The sequence below is a fragment of the Muntiacus reevesi genome, chromosome 13 (genome assembly GCF_963930625.1).
Source record: "Muntiacus reevesi chromosome 13, mMunRee1.1, whole genome shotgun sequence".
Taxonomy (NCBI): Eukaryota; Metazoa; Chordata; class Mammalia; order Artiodactyla; family Cervidae; genus Muntiacus; species Muntiacus reevesi.
Window position 1 is genome coordinate 68,307,310 of NC_089261.1, and position 18,150 is coordinate 68,325,459.

The 18,150-nt window shown below is 35.0% G+C and overlaps 1 protein-coding gene across 3 annotated transcripts in view; it reads right to left on the bottom strand.

Moving 5' to 3' along the window:
- The window catches only part of TLL1 (tolloid like 1), a 284,429-nt gene that overhangs the window by 66,187 nt on the left and 200,092 nt on the right, over positions 1 to 18,150 (bottom strand). For all 3 annotated transcript variants that reach the window (XM_065904757.1, XM_065904756.1, XM_065904758.1), the window contains exon 10: positions 1,210 to 1,312. In XM_065904757.1, the coding sequence (XP_065760829.1) occupies positions 1,210 to 1,312 (103 nt within the window). The remainder of the gene's footprint in view (positions 1 to 1,209; positions 1,313 to 18,150) is intronic.

Below are 18,150 nucleotides of genomic sequence, written 5' to 3' on the forward strand. Positions count from 1 at the left end.
TGATTTTTCAATATGAATTCAATAAAATGTTTTATTAGGAACACACATACATATCAATATGTTACAAACAGCTTCATCTAGGCTAAGAAACTGGGGTTTCCCAGGTGGCCCAGTGGTAAAGAATCCACTTTTGCCCATGCAGGTGACACGAGTTCAATCCCTGGATTGGGAAGACCTCCTGCAGAAGGAAATGGTAACCCACTCCAGTATTCTTGCCCCGGAAATCCCATGGACAGAGGAGCCTGGCAGTGGGATCAGAGAGTCAGAGAAGACTTTGCAACTGAAGAGCAACAGCAACTACAAGGCTAAGAAACTAATTGTTCTTCAAGACAATGTTTTCCTCAACCTGACATTGAATTAGTTAAAATCTTTATGTTTCCTGAGTTTTAAGCATTTCTATAGATCTCTTGAATTTACTAAGGTTGCTGTCACTTTTAATACAAATGTGTCCATTCAGCAGGTTTTAGATGTTAAGAAGAAAAGATCTGTAGGCACTTAAAAACTGAGCAAAGTCACTTCTAAAAATAGAAGAGAAAGTTACAATTAAAAAAAAAAATCAATAGAGTAGACACATGCTCACAGCAGTTTTCACCTTAAACTGAAACAGAGGGCAACAGAAAGTGCCTCATGTAAGCTAATGTGTGGTCTGTGGTTAAAGGTTGGTAGGATGCTTTGATATGCACTGAATTTGAGCTACAATTTATGACACAAACTATACACACACCTTCTAAGCCACAAAAATGTGAGAGGCAAAACTGTGATGTCTACAGTAAGAACCAATATATTTGGTGCAGGAAGCCAGCAGCTGAATGTGTACCTAACACCCCATGCTCTACTGCCTTAGCAAAGAAAGAAAAACAAAACATATACACATATACACACAAACACACAATTCATCTGGTTTACCCATTAGAACTTTGATTTTAAAATTAAAAATATAGAATATGTGATGAGTATTCACTATAAGCTATTCTAAATCATCATGTTCAGATCCAAGCACCATCTCATCATTGAAGCTGGTTTAAATTAATCTGTTGTCTATATGTAAGTATTTTTGCTATGATTTTAAAAAGTATAATAAAAATTAAAATACTGGTCTCATGTACCTTAAACCCTAAGGTGACTCTTGAAAGAACTGTCTCTGGATAAGACAGACTATATATAGACATGTAAAAAGCAAAAAAAAAAAAACAAAACAAAAACTCTTACCAAGGAGAGGTGACTTCCTCCAGTACCCATCTCTTACTTCAATATAATCATACCAGCACAAACTACTTTTGTATAGGTCCATTGTAGTAAAATTTAAAACAATCTGCAAAGTGGAAAAACAAATACACAGATTAAATGATTACAATTTCATATGGCTAGGAACCCAGATCTACTGTGAAAATAGACTAATAGCAAATTCTTTTTTTCTTCCTATATTAGTACCTAATATTTTTTCTTTAATAAAACATAAAAAAAAACCCAACTCATTTTCCCAATTTAATGTCTAACAATTTAGAAGCACAATGCCAATAAATAAACATTTCAGCAATTAAACCAAAGCTTCTGTAAAGTTAAATTGAACAATTGTGAGATGAGAAATCTTTATTCAAACATTTTATTTTGAATTTTCTTAGATAAACATGACTATGAAAAGTTCTGATTTTGTTATGACTGTCTTTTAATAATTTATTTCAGACATCTACAATTATGTTAAAATAACCACCATGTGCCATATTCCAGGAATATAATATCATTGTGTACTTGAAATGTTTTAAATACAGCTTTAGAATTAAAATTCTCCATATAACTATAATCAAAGACAGATGTCACTATGCTTCTCTAAATTCAAGAATATATATTCAAAGACCTTTTAAGTTAGAAGACCTTGTACATGACATTTTATTTTGTACTTTGTTTTGAAATGTAACTTTTCAAGATAATTCAAGGATAACTCAAGGAAAGACAGTTCTCTTACTGCTTTATAAGGAGACTTTACTTTTCAGATAATTAACAGTTTTTTCAGTTGATTACACCAAAAAGTAGAGGAAAACTAACATAAGAAATGCATATATCTGATGAGGTAAAATTTACGTGAACAATACTTTTTTCATTGAAAAACTCATTCTAAGTCTATTCTGCTAATAATATCTAAGATGCTTAGGGTGTATAGTGAATGTGTTTTTTACTCTAGAAATCAAAATGGACTTTGGCTAAAAGTAAAAAATTATGAATGTTTGAAATATTTCTAATATAAAAGTATAGTTTCTAACTACATAAGCAGAATGTTTTTGTGACAATATAAAATCTGAATATAAGAAGACTCTTAAGCAAATGAAAAAAATAATGAGATTTGAATTCATATTTGTTAAAAGTACTACCATTCTTGTGTTAGAAAGCATATACTTCTTTTTGAGCACACTATTTAACAGAAAGGTAAGTACAAACTGTTTCAAGCAATCCTCAACTAATTTACTTCTTCCTATAATGAAGATGGAAACAGTGAGAGCCTTTATTTTCTTGGCCTCCAAAATCACTGCAGATGGTGACTGCAGCCATGAAATTGAAAGACATTTGCTCCTTGGAAGAAAAGGTATGACAAACCTAGACAGCATATTAAAAAAACAGACATTAACTAGCTGTCAAAGGTACATCTAGTCAAAGCTATGGTTTTTCCAGTAGTCATGTATGAATGTACCTACATTGGTAGGAGAGTTGGACCACAAAGAAAGTTGAGAGCCAGAGAATTGATGTTCTGAACTGTGGTGTTGGAGAAGACTCTTGAGAGTCTCTTGGACTGCAAGGGGATCCAATCAGTCAATCCTAAAGGAGATCAGTCCTGATATTCATTGGAAGGACTCACTCATTAAAAAAGACTCTGATCCTGGGATTTAATTAAGGTCATGCTTGAATGGTGTAGTGGTTTCCCATACTTTCTTCAATTTAAGTCTGAATTTTGCAATAAGGAGTTCATGATCTGAACCACGGTCAGCTCCTGGTCTTGTAATTAAATTAAAGAAAGTAGGGAAAACCTTACTACTTACATGAGGAGGCCTTATAAATAGCTGAGAAAAGAGAAACTAAAGGCAAAGGAGAAAAGGAAATATATACCCATTTGAATGCAGAATTCCAAAGGAAAACAAGGAGAGAGAAAAAAAGCCTTCCTCACTGATCAATCGAAAGAAATAGAGGGAAACAATAGACTGGGAAAGACTAGAGATCTCTTCAAGAAAAGGAATGTTTCATTAAAAGATGGGCACAATAAAGGACAGAAAATGTATGGACCTAACAGAAGCAGAAGATATTAAGAAAAGGTGGCAAGAATACACAGAAGAATTGTACAAAAAAGATCTTCATGACCCAGATAATCATGATGGTGTGATCACTCACCTAGAGCCAGACATCCTGGAATGTGAAGTCAAGTGGGCTTCATGAAATATCACTACGAACAAAGCTAGTGGAGGTGATGGAATTCCAGTTGAGCTATTTCAAATCCTAAAAGATGATGTTGTGAAAGTGCTGCACTCAATATGCCAGTAAATTAGGAAAACTCAGCAATGGCCACAGGAATGGAAAAGGTCAATGTTCATTCCAATCCCAAAGAAAGGTAATGCCAAAAATGTTCAAACTACCACACAATTTCACCCATCTCACATGCTAGCAAAGTAATGCTCAAAATTATCCAAACCAGGCTTCAACAGTATGCGAACAATGAACTTCTAGATGTTCAAGATGGATTTAAGAAAGGCAGAGGAACCAGAAATCAAATTGCCAGCATCTGTTGGATCATCGAAACAGCAACAGAGTTCCAGAAAAACATCTACTTCGGCTTTATTGACTACGTCAAAGCCTTTGACTGTGTGGATCACAACAAACTGTGTAAAATTCTTAAAGTGATGGGAGTACCAGACCACCTTACCTACCTCCTGAGAAATCTGTATTCAGGTTAAGAAGCAACAATTAGAACTGGACATGAAACAACAGACTGGTTCCAAATAGGAAAAGGAGTACGTCAAGGCTGTATATTTTCACCTGCGTATTTAAATTGTATGCAGAGTACATCATGCAAAATGCTGGGCTGGATGAAGCACAAACTGGAATCAAGATTGCCGGGAGAAATACCAGTAACCTCAGATATGCATATGACACCACCTTTATGGCAGAAGTGAAGAGGAACTAAAAAGCCTCGATGAAAGTGAAAGATGGGAGAGAGAAAGTAGGCTGAAAACTCAACATTCAGAAAACTAAGATCATGGCATCTGGTCCCATCACTTCATGGCAAATAGATAGGGAAACAATGGAAACAGTGACAGACATTATTTTTGGGACTCCAAAATCACTGCAGATGGTAACTGCAGCCATGAAGTGAAAAGATGCTTTGCGCTTGGAAGAAAAGCTATTACTAACCTAGACAGCATATTAAAAAGCAGAGACATTACTTTGTCAACAAAGGTCTGTCCAGTCAATGCTATGATTTTTCCCGTACTTATGTATGGATGTGAGAGTTGGACTATAAAGAAAGCTGAGTGCTAAAGAATTGATGCTTTTGAACTGTGCTGTTGGGGAAGACTCTTGAGAGTTCCTTGGACTGCAAGGAGATCATACCAGTCAGTCCTAAAGGAAATCATTCCTGAATACTCAATGGAAGGACTGATGCTGAAGCTGAAATTCCCATACTTTGGCCACCTGATGTGAAGAACTGACTCCTTGGAAAAAACCCTAATGCTGGGAAAGATTGAAGGCAGGAGGGGGAGGTAACAATGGAGGATGAGATGGTTGGATGGCATCACTGACTTGAGGGACGTGAGTTTGAGCAAGCTCTGGGAGTTGGTGATAGACAGGGAGGCATGGCATGCTGCAGTCCATGGGGTTGCAAAGAGTCAGACATGACTGAGTGGCTGAACCAAACTGAACTGAACTGACTGAACTGATGCTTGGAAAGATTGAAGGCAGGAGGTGAAGGGGACAATAAGAAGGTTAGAAAATTGGATGGCATCACCGACTTGATGGACATGATTTTGAGCAAGCTCTGGGAGTTGGTGATGGACAGGGAAGCCTGATGTGCTTCAGTCAATGGGGTCACAAAGAGTCAGACATGACTGAGCAACTGAACTGAACTGAGAATAAAGAAAGAACATAAACATAAATATTTTTCATGGCATTTTATATCTTTGGAGAAGGAAATGGCAATCCATTACAGTATTGTTGCCTGGAGAATCCCATGGACAGAAAAGCCTGGCAGGCTATATATAGTCCATGGGGTTGCAAGAGTCGGACATGACTTAGCAACTAAAGAGAGAGAGATTTTATATCTTAGCACCTCAAAGATTATTGATGAAATTGTATGTCACAGTTGGTTTTAATTGCCAATATAAATAATTGTTTCACAGTGGTAGAAAGTAAGAATTTGTCTAACTATAATGAAAATCAATTGCACTTTACAGTGGTATTGACATTTTATCATTAAATTAAACATTTATCAGTTTTTTTGTACATGTACTTTCCTGATTACCAGTGGCAAAATCTATCAAGGATGTGAAAATAGAGATATGATGCTATTTAAATGCAACAGAGTAGGCATGGCATAATTTGGTTTGGTTTAATAAAACTTTTCATTTATTTGTTTCTATTTTAGTTAGTTTTTCTTTTCCCTTGTTTTTTTCCATCTGATGTTATCATTCCAAATATTCTAAAAGAATATTTACAAGAATTTCCTAAATATCAAAGAACAAAAGACTTTTTTTCACTTTTTTTTCAATAATTCTCAAGAACTGATTAATAAAATGCATATTTTCTGAACTATTTTCCTGAAGTGTGGTTGTAATATGTTTGCTCTTCCAACTCTGAATACTAATTCAACATTAGGTTATTCTTAGGATTTAACTGGAAAATAATTTATGGTTTTCCCCCTGAACTTTGTATTTAAGTTTGCTACAAATGTAGAATAATACCACTTTCTGATATGAAGTTTCATTCTGCATTTGTATTATCCCTATAACAAGGAGCAGGTTTCAACTATAACGAATGAGAACTTGTTCATTATAACAGAGATGGAAAACTAGAATATAGATACAAATGGTAGACCTCAAGGTTCATTTGTGGCTTCCCTCTGGGATATAAAGGAGAGTTTTATAATGGCATGCAAAGAGTTTCAACTTCCTCCTTGGTGAGGGAAAAATCAGCTAAATTGGAGCGATGTGTATGATCAGAATTTACTCAAAATTGAAACAGTGTGGTTGGGTTGCTTATGATAGTTAATTTTTGAAGCCTGCAACACACACACACACACAATTGGAAGGGGGACTAACTCTAAACAGAACAGTTTCCTATCTTGTTTTTGATCTTCTATATTAAACTCCAAGTACTGTGAAGAAACAAAACTAGCCTACTTAAATGTAAAACACAGAGTTCTTTAGAAGCAGAAAATGTAATAATGGCAAGTTTTCTAAAATCAAATCTAGGGTTCTGATGCAGAAGTCAAACACTGGCCTTTGACTATGGTTACTAGCAGAAGCCATACTTGAATTGCAAATCAAAAACACTTGAAAAGTATTTGAGTGTTTTATATTATGCTATTTTATATAAATATGCTGCATTTTTTTCCAAACAATGATGAAATAAAAACTACCTAGCACAATTACATATATGTTTTATTCCTTATGTAAAGTATCTAGTTACCATTTATCAATTTATAATTAATCATAGGTCCCATGGAACATGGGATTGAGGGAAATACAGGGGACAACTCTAAGATTTCCTGTGATCTATTTGGAGTCTTAGTTGCTATTCTACAAAGTTAAATGGATTCAACTGCTGTGGAGTTTGCTTATTAAGACTTTGTTTTACAGTCCTAGAGAGTGAACTGTCTTGAAGAAAGGCGGATCAACAGTCAAGGGACCAGATGTCTGAAAGTCTCTAGAGAAAGATATAATAAGTGAACTGTTGTCAGCACAATTAAGATATTATCGACTACCTAAACCAATTTCATAAGCACCATAAAAAGATCAATCAAAAAAAAAGATTTATACTTTATAGTGCCGAGGATGCTCCCCATCTTCAGGACTATAGAAATCTTGTCAATTAGACTATTATTAAATAGTTCTTTAGAAAGAAACATTAGAATCAAAGCAGTAAAATAAAATTGATTTCTGGGCTCCATCCAAAAGCAGCTTGGACAAGTCTAATAAACTCTCTAGGGAGATAACTGTTTTCTTCTCAGATGTGAGACAAAGGGCAAAACCAGTAAACTATACCCATGGGCCAAATCCAGCTTGCAGCCAGTTTTTGTAAAGAAAGTTTTGTTGTACACATTCCTTTACACATTCTCTATGACTGCTTTTATATAATAGTAGAATTAAGTATTTCAACAAACTGTATAGCTGGCAAAAGCAAAAATATCATTTTTGACTGTATGTACTCTCTAGAAAGATTAGCCAAATCCTGAAATAATTGATAATTAAGGTTTTGTTCAGAGCTGAACTGTATCATGCTAAAGGTAAAATTTGCACTTATTTTTACACTAAAAGTTGTTTGCAACTGGGATTCATAAAGCTGAGGTTCAAATTCTAGGTTTTCATTTTGCTGGTTTACTTAAACTTGCTGAGTTTGAGTGAATTCTTGCTATAAAATGGAGATCATCATATAAGACTGATCTGAGCAGAATTAAATCAGAAAAATTCAATTAAATAATGTGTAGAAAAACACTAAGGTAATCTAAATACATTTTTAAGATTCTCACAGATTATTATTTTCATGGTACATATTTGAGCATCTCTCACAATATAAATCCTAAACAGTTCAGTTCAGTTCAGTCGCTCAGTCATGTACAACTCTGTGACCCCATGGACTGCAGCACGCCAGGCCTCCCTGTCCATCACCAACTCCCAGAATTTAACCAAACAGTAAATAAATAAAAAATTAGGAAACAGTTAGGAAATAAATAAAAATATTAATCCAATTTACCCAATACAATTATGCTGGAAGACATAAAAATGTTAATTTTAAAGTTTCACAGGAAACTCTACATGTTAAAGTAAGGGATTCTTAATCTAAAATCCAAAGAAGAACAGATAGGAGAACTTGAGGCCTTGGTTTAAGCCCCTGTTTTACAACAGACTAGTTGTATAATTCAGGCAGATGCTAATTCCATCAGGGATTCGTTATATGATAGGTGAAAACTGGGAACTGGATTAGGCTATGAAAATAATTTTTTGCTTAAATATATATGATAGTATATATATTTTGACATTTTGATTTGTCATCACCAGCTGTTCATCGGACCATTTATTATACCTGCCTTTCCTTAATCCCCACTCCATCCCTGTATCTTATCAGTTGCCAGTTTCTATAGACACCCTGCAGTGCACTTGAAAATATTCTTCCACTTCTTTATCACTATCAGTGCTTTCCAAGCTTCTTTGAATTAATCAACAGCTTCATAAGATATGCTTGGTTTTTCAGCTGTGCTCTTTTGCAATTCATCCTGCACTCTATGATCATTTTAATCCCAGTAAAGTTGAGTTCCCATCATGGTGCTGGCACTGGCGTTTACATCCATCCTTAAAATTTCTAAGTCTGGGCTCAAAGATTCTAGGTCATAATCTACCTTTGCTACCTCACTTTCACTATCTCATAGAATCTCCGTTCCACTTACCCCTGACTCTTGCTACTCTGTCCTGACAAAGTACCCTGATTTCAATATTCCTTTATTCAAGGTATACATGATTCTACTTGGGATTCTGCTTCCCCCTTTCCTATTTCTGGAAACTCTTCAAAACTCTCAAACTCTGAATTAAATAATATCCTCTCTTCAGTCGTGTCTGGATCTCCCAACAAGATCTAAGTTCTATCTCTGCAAATCCATGACAAGTTGAGTCTTGCTTTCCTCAGTTAGATTTTAGTTTGCCTATTAAGTTACTAGGCCTTTTTCTTGCTCTATGTTTATAAGATTCTTGATGGCAAAGATTTCTTTCACAAGCCAGAAGCTGTATTTACTTTAATAAAATCAAATATTTTTTCTATATATAGTAATTGCTAAATTTAAGCATTAGCCTTTGGCAATATAAAATTTATATTGCAAATTGACCACATATGTGTAAATCATCAGATTCTGTAAAGAGAAAGTTCTGCAAAATAAGTCAAATGATAGGTTTTAAATGGGCTACACAGGGAAAGAAAAAAAAATTAACTCTAGTTAAGACAAAAGCAATATACCCTTGTTGAAAGGTCAATCAGTTCTAAGGGATGAAAGAACCAATGGTGTGTGCTTCTGTCAGCTCAGTATAACTATGCTCCCAGAGGCACATTCTGAGCTACCTCCAGTATTTGCCGTACAGCATCAAGAAGAGTCTGAGATTGGATAGGAACTTCTCAGGGGCTATCCCGGTGGCACTAGTGGTAAAGAATCTGCCTGCCAGTACAGGAGATGTGGGTAGATCCCTGGAGGAGGAAATGGCAACCCACTCCAGTATTCTTGGCTGGGAAATTCCTTGTACAGAGGAGCCTAGCAGGCTACTCAGTCAGACATGACTGAGTATGCACACACACACATCGTACCTCAGGAGGCTCAGTCTTAGCAAGACATACATGTACATCAGCAATCTTATTAAACTATGGAAAATAAACATAAAACTTAGCATTTTAACTCATTTAAGTATACAGTTCTGTGGCATTAAGTACATTATTCACATTGTTGTGTAACAAAATTCCTATATAAAAATATTTCCCCTGGATATAATAATATGTATTTATTGCATAAATGAAAAGAAGAAGAAATAAAAACCTATCTATAAACCCAACAGGGAGAAATAAGCATTGTGTCAGTAATACTCTTCTATAATTTTATCTCTAATATATATAATTTAAAAGTTGATATTTTTAAACTGTATACAGAAAACTATAAGAAACTGATGAACTAAATCAAAGATGACACAAACAGATGGAGAGATATTCCATATTCCTGGGTTGGAAGTATCAATACTGTAAAAATGCTACCAAATGCAATCTACAGATTCAAAGCAATCCCTATCAAATTATCAATGGCATTTTTCACAGAACTAGAACAAAAAAAATCACAATCTGTATGGAAACACAAAAGACCCCAAATAGTCAAAGCAATCTTGAGAAAGAAGAATTTAGCTGGAGGAATCAACTTTCTTGACTTCAGACAATATAACAAAGCTACAGTCATCAAGACAGTATGGTACTGGCAAAAAAATCCCAGAAATAAATACCAATGAACAAGATAGAAAGCCCAGAGATAAACCCACACACACATAGGTACATTATTTTTGAAAAAGGTAGCAAAAATATACAACAGGACAAAGATAGCCTCTGCAATAAGTGGTGCTGGGAAAACTGTATAGCAACATGTAAAAGAATGAAATTAGAACATTTTCTAAAATCATTCACAAAGATAAACTCAAACTGGGCCAAAGATTTTAAAGACCAGAAAGTATAAAACTCTTAGAGGAAAATATAGGTGGAACACTCTATGACATAAATCACAGCAAGATCCTCTCTGACCCACCTCCTAGAGTAACTGGAATAAAAACAAATATAAACAAATGAAACCTAAGCAAACTTAAAGGCTTTTGCACAGCAAAGGAAACCAAAAAAAAAAAAAAGAAGAAGAAGAAGAAGAAGAAAAAGAAGAAAAGACAACCCTCAGAATGGGAGAAAATAACAGCAAATGAAACAACTGACAAAAGATTAATTTCCAAAATATACAAGTAGCTCATACAAGTCACTACCTGAAAAACAAACAACCCAATCAAAAAGTGGGGAAAAGACCTAAACATACATTTCTCCAAAGAAGACATACAGGTGGCTAACAAACACATGAAAAGATGCTCAACATTGCTCATTATTAGAGAAGTGCAAATCAAAACTAAAATCAGATATTGCCTCACACCTGTCAGAATGGCCATCATCAAAACATCTACAAACATTAAATGCTGGAGAGGGTGTGGAGAAAAGGAAGCACTCTTGCACTGTTGGTGGAAATGTAAATTGATACAGCCACTGTGGAAGACAGTATGGTGATTCCTTAAAAACCTAGGACTAAAACCACCATATGATCCAGCAATCCCACTAATAGGCATATACCCCAAGGTAACCAAAGTTGAAAAAGACACTTGTACCCCAATGTTCATTGCAGCACTATTCACAATAGCTAGGGCATGGAAACAATCAGATATCCATTGACAGATGAATGGTTAAAGAAGCTGTGGTACATATATGCAATGGAATATTACTCAGACAAAAAAAAAGGAATGCGCTTAGGTCAGTTCTAATGAGGTGGATGAACTTAGAGCCTATTATACAGAATCTAGAAAGATGGTACTATGAAATTATTTGCAGGGCAGCAAAGGAGACACAGACATAGGGAATGGATTTATGGACACAGTAGGGGGAGAAAGGAGAGATGGGATGCATGAGGACAGTAACATGGACATTTACATTACCGTATTCAAAATAGATATCCAATGGGAATTTGCTGTATGCCTCAGGGAACTAAACTGAGGCTCTGTAACAACCTAGAGGGTGGGATGGGGAGGGAGGTGGGAAGGAGGTTGAAGAGGGAGGAGACATATGTATACTTATGACTGATTCATGTTGATGTTGACAAAAACCAACAAAATTCTGTAAAGTGATTATCCTTCATTTAAAAAATAAGTAAATTTAAAATAAAAAAAAATTAGGTCTTTTCATGCCCATAATTTTTAACCTGTTTTTAAATTTACCAATAATTTGAAAATATAACCCTTTAATTCCAGGAAATGCAATTTAAAAAAAAAAACTAATGTCTGTAATAATGGTGTCAAAATATTTTAAAATAACAACTCTTGTTCATCTTCAGAGAGATAAATTTAGTGACAGTCTTCTAATTTATACCACGTATTATTCCTTCCTCATAAAATAACTTGATAAAGAAATTACCAAATAAACATTTCGCTTTTACATTGGCCATTATGTATGATTTTGTAAAATAGAACATTTAGTCCTTAGAAACTCAATCAGTGCTCTCTTTTGGCTTTCAAATTTTATTTTGCTTTCAATCTTTCATTGTTATAAGTAGCTGTAATTGCACATAACCAGATAATTGCTGTATGATAAATTTCTAGGATAAAGTGGAGGCATATTTTGCAAAATGTGATACAGGTTACTAAAGTTCTTCAGAAAGGTTATTTCAATGTTTAGTTCTAGAAATTGGGTACTCGTACAATCATTTGATATTGTAATTCTATCTCTTCTTTGAAAACGTGATAAACAAAATACAACATATCATTTTTGGCTCAAACAGCATTACTTTGATAAAGAATGACAGTAAACAGTTTAATACATTGATTAAATATCTATTTATCCTGATACTTCAATAAATATTCTACACTCTTAGCCATTTTCTAACATAGTATAGATATTTATTAATTTATAATAGCTCCTCATATATGTGTAGGATTAATATTCTCTCATCCATTTGTTCTATAATATTCTTCATTTTGATTTTAATATGTATGTTTTCAGTTTTGTCAAAGATTTAGTTGATGTAAATAGCTCAAAATATTTTACATTTCTTATTTCAATTATGTACTCAAGACATCTTTTTCAAAATAAAAAACAAGTCACTTATGCTTTCTTGAGAAAAAATATGCAGTATAAAATGTTTGTTTTTTTTAAAAAATTATTTTATTACATATTAAAATTATTTATTGAAATTTCAATCCCAAAGAAGGGCAATGCCAAAGAATGTTCAAATTACTGCACAATTGCACTCATTTCACATGCTAGGAAGGTTATGCTCAAAATCCTTGAAGCTAGGCTTCAAAGTATGTGAAACGAGAACTTCCAGATAGATGTTCAAGCTGGATTTAGAAAAGGCAGAGAACAAGAGATCAAATTGCCAATATCTGTTGGATCATGAAAAAAGCAAGAGAATCCCAGAAAAACATCTATTTCTGCTTAATTGACTACAGTAAAGCCTTTGATTGTGGGGGTCACAACAAACTGTGAAAAATCCTTAAAGAGATGGGAATACCAGGCCACATTAATTGCCTCCTGAGAAACCAGCATGGAGGTCAAGAAGCAGTAGTTAGAACCAGATATGGGGGAAAAAAAAAAAAAAAGAACCAGACATGGAACAACCGACTGGTTCCAAACTGGGAAAGGAATACATCAAGGCTGCATATTGTCACCCTGCCTTTTAACATTTATGCAGAATAGATCATGCGAAATGCCAGGCTGGATGAAGCTCAAGCTGGAATCAAGATTGTCAGGAGAAATATCAATAACCTCAGGTATGCAGATGCCACCACCATTATGGCAGAAAATAAAGAGGAACTAAACAGCTTCTTGAAGAAGGCAAAAGAGGAGAGTGAAAAATCAGACTTAAAAAAGCATTAGAAAAAATAAGATCATGGCATTCAGTTCCATCACTTCATGGCAAATAAATGGAGAAACAATGGAAACAGTGACAGACTTTATTTTCTCAGGCTCCAAAATCACTGCAGATGGTGACTGCAGCCAAGAAATTAAAAGACACTTTTTCCTTGGAAGAAAAGCTATGAGAAACCTAGACAGTATATTAAAAATCAGAGACATCACTTTGCTGACAAAGGCATGTATAGTCCAGTAGTCACATACGGATTTGAGAGCTGGACCATAAAGAAGGCTGACCGCCAAAGAAGATGCTTTCAAACTGTGGTGCTGAAGGAGACTCTTGAGAGGCCCTTGGACAGCAAGGAGATCAAACCTAAAGGAAATCAGTCCTGAATATTCATTGGAAGGACTGATGCTGAAGCAGAAGCTCCATTACTTTGGCCACCTGATGTGAAGAGCTGACTCATCAGCAAAGACCCTATGCAGGGAAAGGATGAAGGCAGAGGGAGAAGGAGGTAACAGAGGATGAAATGGTTGGATGGCATCACCAACTAAATGGACTTGAGTCTGAGCAAACTCTAGGGGATAGTGAAAGTCAAGAAGTCTGCTATGCTGCAGTCCATGGGGTCCCAAAGAGTTGGACATTACTGAGCAACTGAATAATAACAGCAACATTTATTGAAAAATTCTTTTCCCAATTTCTTTGAGGAATCATCTCTTTAAATATGTAAATTACAAATCTATTCCCAGAGGCATAATTCTGAGCTTTCAAGGTTAATTTCAGAAGCTTATTTTTGACATTACCACAGGATTTGAAATATGAAACAATTTTCCACAATCTTACAGTGTAATTTACTTCCTTTCACTAATTATTTTCCAACTTGCCTTGGTTATTCCATACCTTTTATTTTGTAAATAAATTCTAGAAAACTTTGGTCTGGGTATGAAACAAAATTCTATTGGAGATTTATTTAGAATTACCTTAAAATGCTACATTAATTTTGGAAAAACTGACAATTATATCCTGCTATACAATATATAGTTGTGTGTTAGTCCCACAGTAAAGTCTTCTGCTTTCTAAAATCTATTACATTTTAATATATTTGTTTTTATTTGTTCACCTATATACCTGTTTTCTAGTTCATTCTCCTTAATTTTTGAAATAGGAAAATTGATATTCTTTATAAGTAAAAAAATGTAATGATTAGCTCTGTCAAATGCAGTCTATATAATATTCAGCAGATTACTCAATCTTTTCTTAAGCTTAATTTTCTTTACATGTAAATTGGAGATTACTGTCTTACTAAACTCACTGAGGTATGAATAGTTAGAGCAATTTGGCATAGCACATAAAATACCTCAATAAAGATTAAGTCTTTCTATTTATTGTATTAAAAACAAAACATTCTAGTCCCAAATGACCTTCTCATTGTTAAATATATATATTAAATTCCAGTGTTACCAGCATTATGGAAAAAACTTTTCTTTCCCATTTTGAAATTATTGCATGCTAAGTTGCGTCAATCATGCCCAACTCTTTGTGGCACTTTGGACTGTAGCCTGCCAGGCTCCTCTGTCCATGGATTCTCTAGGTAAGAATACTGAAGTGGGTTGCTGTGCCCTGCTTCAGGGGATCTTCCCAACCCAGGGACTGAACCCATGTCTTATTTCTCCTGTGTTGGCAGACAGGTTCTTTACCACTAGCACCACCTGGAAAGCCCTTTGATATTACTATTTGATGAACTAACTGATTTTATAAAAATAAATTACTCTGAAATTACTAAATAAAACCATTTACAATTTTATAAACTATAGAGATTGACCTAATTATATATATATATATTGCTATATTTATATATATATATAAATATTGCTATGTTTATATATATATAACAACCATGTGTTTTATATTTGTTTGTGAAGCATTTCATAATTTTTTCATACTTGATGTATGGAGTGTGCCTATCACAATTTTACTTATTTTGTAAAGCAAATGAAAAGGCTACACACTGTTTCTATAAATATATTCTATTATATATGAGAAGTATCTGAAATTTTACAATTTGAAAAAATTTCATCAGTGATTAGCATCCCTCTGAATAACTTGTTAGCTTATTTTTATATTGTTATTAACATTAAATTTCTTGCACTCATTAAATCAGTTTTGATAATTTGCATTTCCAGGATTCTACACTAAGAAGTATTATTTGCAGGGCAGGCATGGAAGTCCGGACGTGGAGAACGGGCTCGTGGATGCGGTGGGGGGAGGCGGAGGCGCAGGAACCGGGGCAGCACTGACACACACACACTACCCTGTGTAAGAGAGACCGCCAGCCGGAAGCTACCGCACAGCGCGGGAATTCAGCTGGAGCTCCGCGGGCCTCGAACGGAGGGCGGCGGTGGGACGGAGACTCAAGACTGAGGGGGTATGTATATACATATGGCTGATTCATGTTATGCAGCAGAACTAACACAACAGTGTAAAGCAACTGTATTCCAATAAAAAAGTATTTCCGCAAATTTTTATTTTTAAGCTGAATATATAGCTAATTATATCTAATGAAATTATATTATCATGAATTCAAGTGGAATTTTTTAAATGGGATAAAATATATATAAAAATTGTAGAAGGGAATGGCAATCCACTTCAGTATTCTTGCCTGGAGATTCCCATGGAACTCTAGAAGAGCCTGGCAGGGCACAGTCTATGGGGTCGCAAAGAGTCAGATTCGACTGAGTGACTAACACTATAATATATAAAAATACTGAATCACTGTTGTACTTCTGAAACATATAATACTGTAAATTAACAATAATAGTTTTTTTGTGTTTTTTTTCCAGTGGGTTTTGTCATACATTGATATGAATCAGCCATTAGTTACACGTATTCCCCATCCCGATCCCCCCTCCCACCTCCCTCTCCACCCGATTTAAACAATAATTGTTTAAAATCCACATTTCAAGCAGGAAAAATATCACCAAAACAAGATAAACTGAAAAAATCGAATCTAAAATACAAACTATAGGTTAGACAAAATGAGATTTGATGGAAGTCTGAGATGGGAGAAGGAATACTTAATAAAAATATTTGGTAAAAACTTCAACAAATGTTGTTGGGGAAAATGGATCTTTATGTGTAAGAGTGGAGAAGGAAATGGCAACCCACTCCAGTATTTTTGCATGGAAAATCCTGTGGACAGAGAAGCCTGGCAGGCTACATACAGTCCAGAAGGTCACAAAGAGTTGGACACAACTGAAGCGACTTAACACACACACACATACGTGTAAGAGAATGAAATCTTAAGCCATACACAAAAGTTAGCTCGACAATGGATTAAAGACCTATACATAAAACTCATAACACTAAACCTTCTAGAAGGAAACACAGGGGGAAATCTTCATTAAATTGGATTTGACAATGATTTCCTGGTTATGACTCCCAAAGAACAGGAAACAAGCAAAAAATAGATAACCAGTACTACATCGACTAAAAAGCTTTTGTGAAGCAAAGGGAAAAAATCAACATTGTCAGAAGGCAACTACAGAAACGGACATAATATTTACAAATCATATATATGGGGTAAATACATATAAACAATATATGAAGTAATCCTACAGCACAACAAGAAAATTTAAATAATCCAGTTTAAAAAATGGGCAAAAGACTTGAACAGGCATTTCTCTAAAGATGAAGTACAAATGGTGAATAAACAAAGATAACACTTTCAATCATCAGAGAAATGAAAATCAAAACCATAAGGATGGTGACTCACATTCCACTAGGGTGGTGACTATCAAAAGATATGAAAATAATACCTGTTGGTGAAGATGTGGAGAAACTGGACCCCATGTGCACTGTTGGAGAGATTCTAAAATAGTGCAGCCACTATCAAAAACAATATGAAAGTTTCTCAAAAAATTAAAAATAAAACTGTCAAATGATCCATCAATCCCTGAGAACTTAATATGCGTGCTACTGAGAGAGGCTGGAACCTGGACACTCTGCTGTAGTGCTGAAATGCTTGTACCTGGACACATTTCTCCTTGAGCAACAAAATACAAAGAACCAATATAGGACTCAAAATAACTGCATAAAAGTTCAATTAGGGCAATTTCTGGGCAAAGCATAAAAAGAGACCAAAAAGCCCAACTGCCACTTCTGAAGAGCCTGGAGGAAAAACAGGGCACTGCATATGCCCCCTGCACTCAACACCACCAGAAGGGTGGGCAGACCACTTGAGCCATTCCTCAGGTCTGACCCCTGGACACTCCTACCTTCACTCCATGTAAGTAACAAGCTCAGGTCCACTTGGGGAATGAGCAAGCAAAGGAAGCTGTTGTTCTTGCTTACCTCTGCTGCAACAGGGACCCATAAAGCTTTGCCTGAATTACTTATCTGGCCTCTAGCAGATTTCTCCTGATTGAAGAAGGCCAAGAACTGTGGTAAGTATCACTACAGCATGAATAAGATTTGAGGCCATTATGCAGAGTAAAATAAGACCTCTACAAAAGAATAAACACAGTGTGACTTACTTATATGAGGTGTATAAAGTAGTCAGTCAGATTCATAAGAAACAGAAAGTACATGGTGCTTACCCTATCTGAGGGGAGAGAAACTGTTAAAGATGCTGTTTCAGTTTTGCAAGATGAAAAAGTTCTGGAGATATGTTTCACAAAGTGTGTATATACTTACCACGGCTGAATTGTATATTTAAAAATGATTAAGGCAGCAATTCACATTGTATGTTTTTTTTATCACAAAAAATGTTAGGCAAATAGCTGCATATA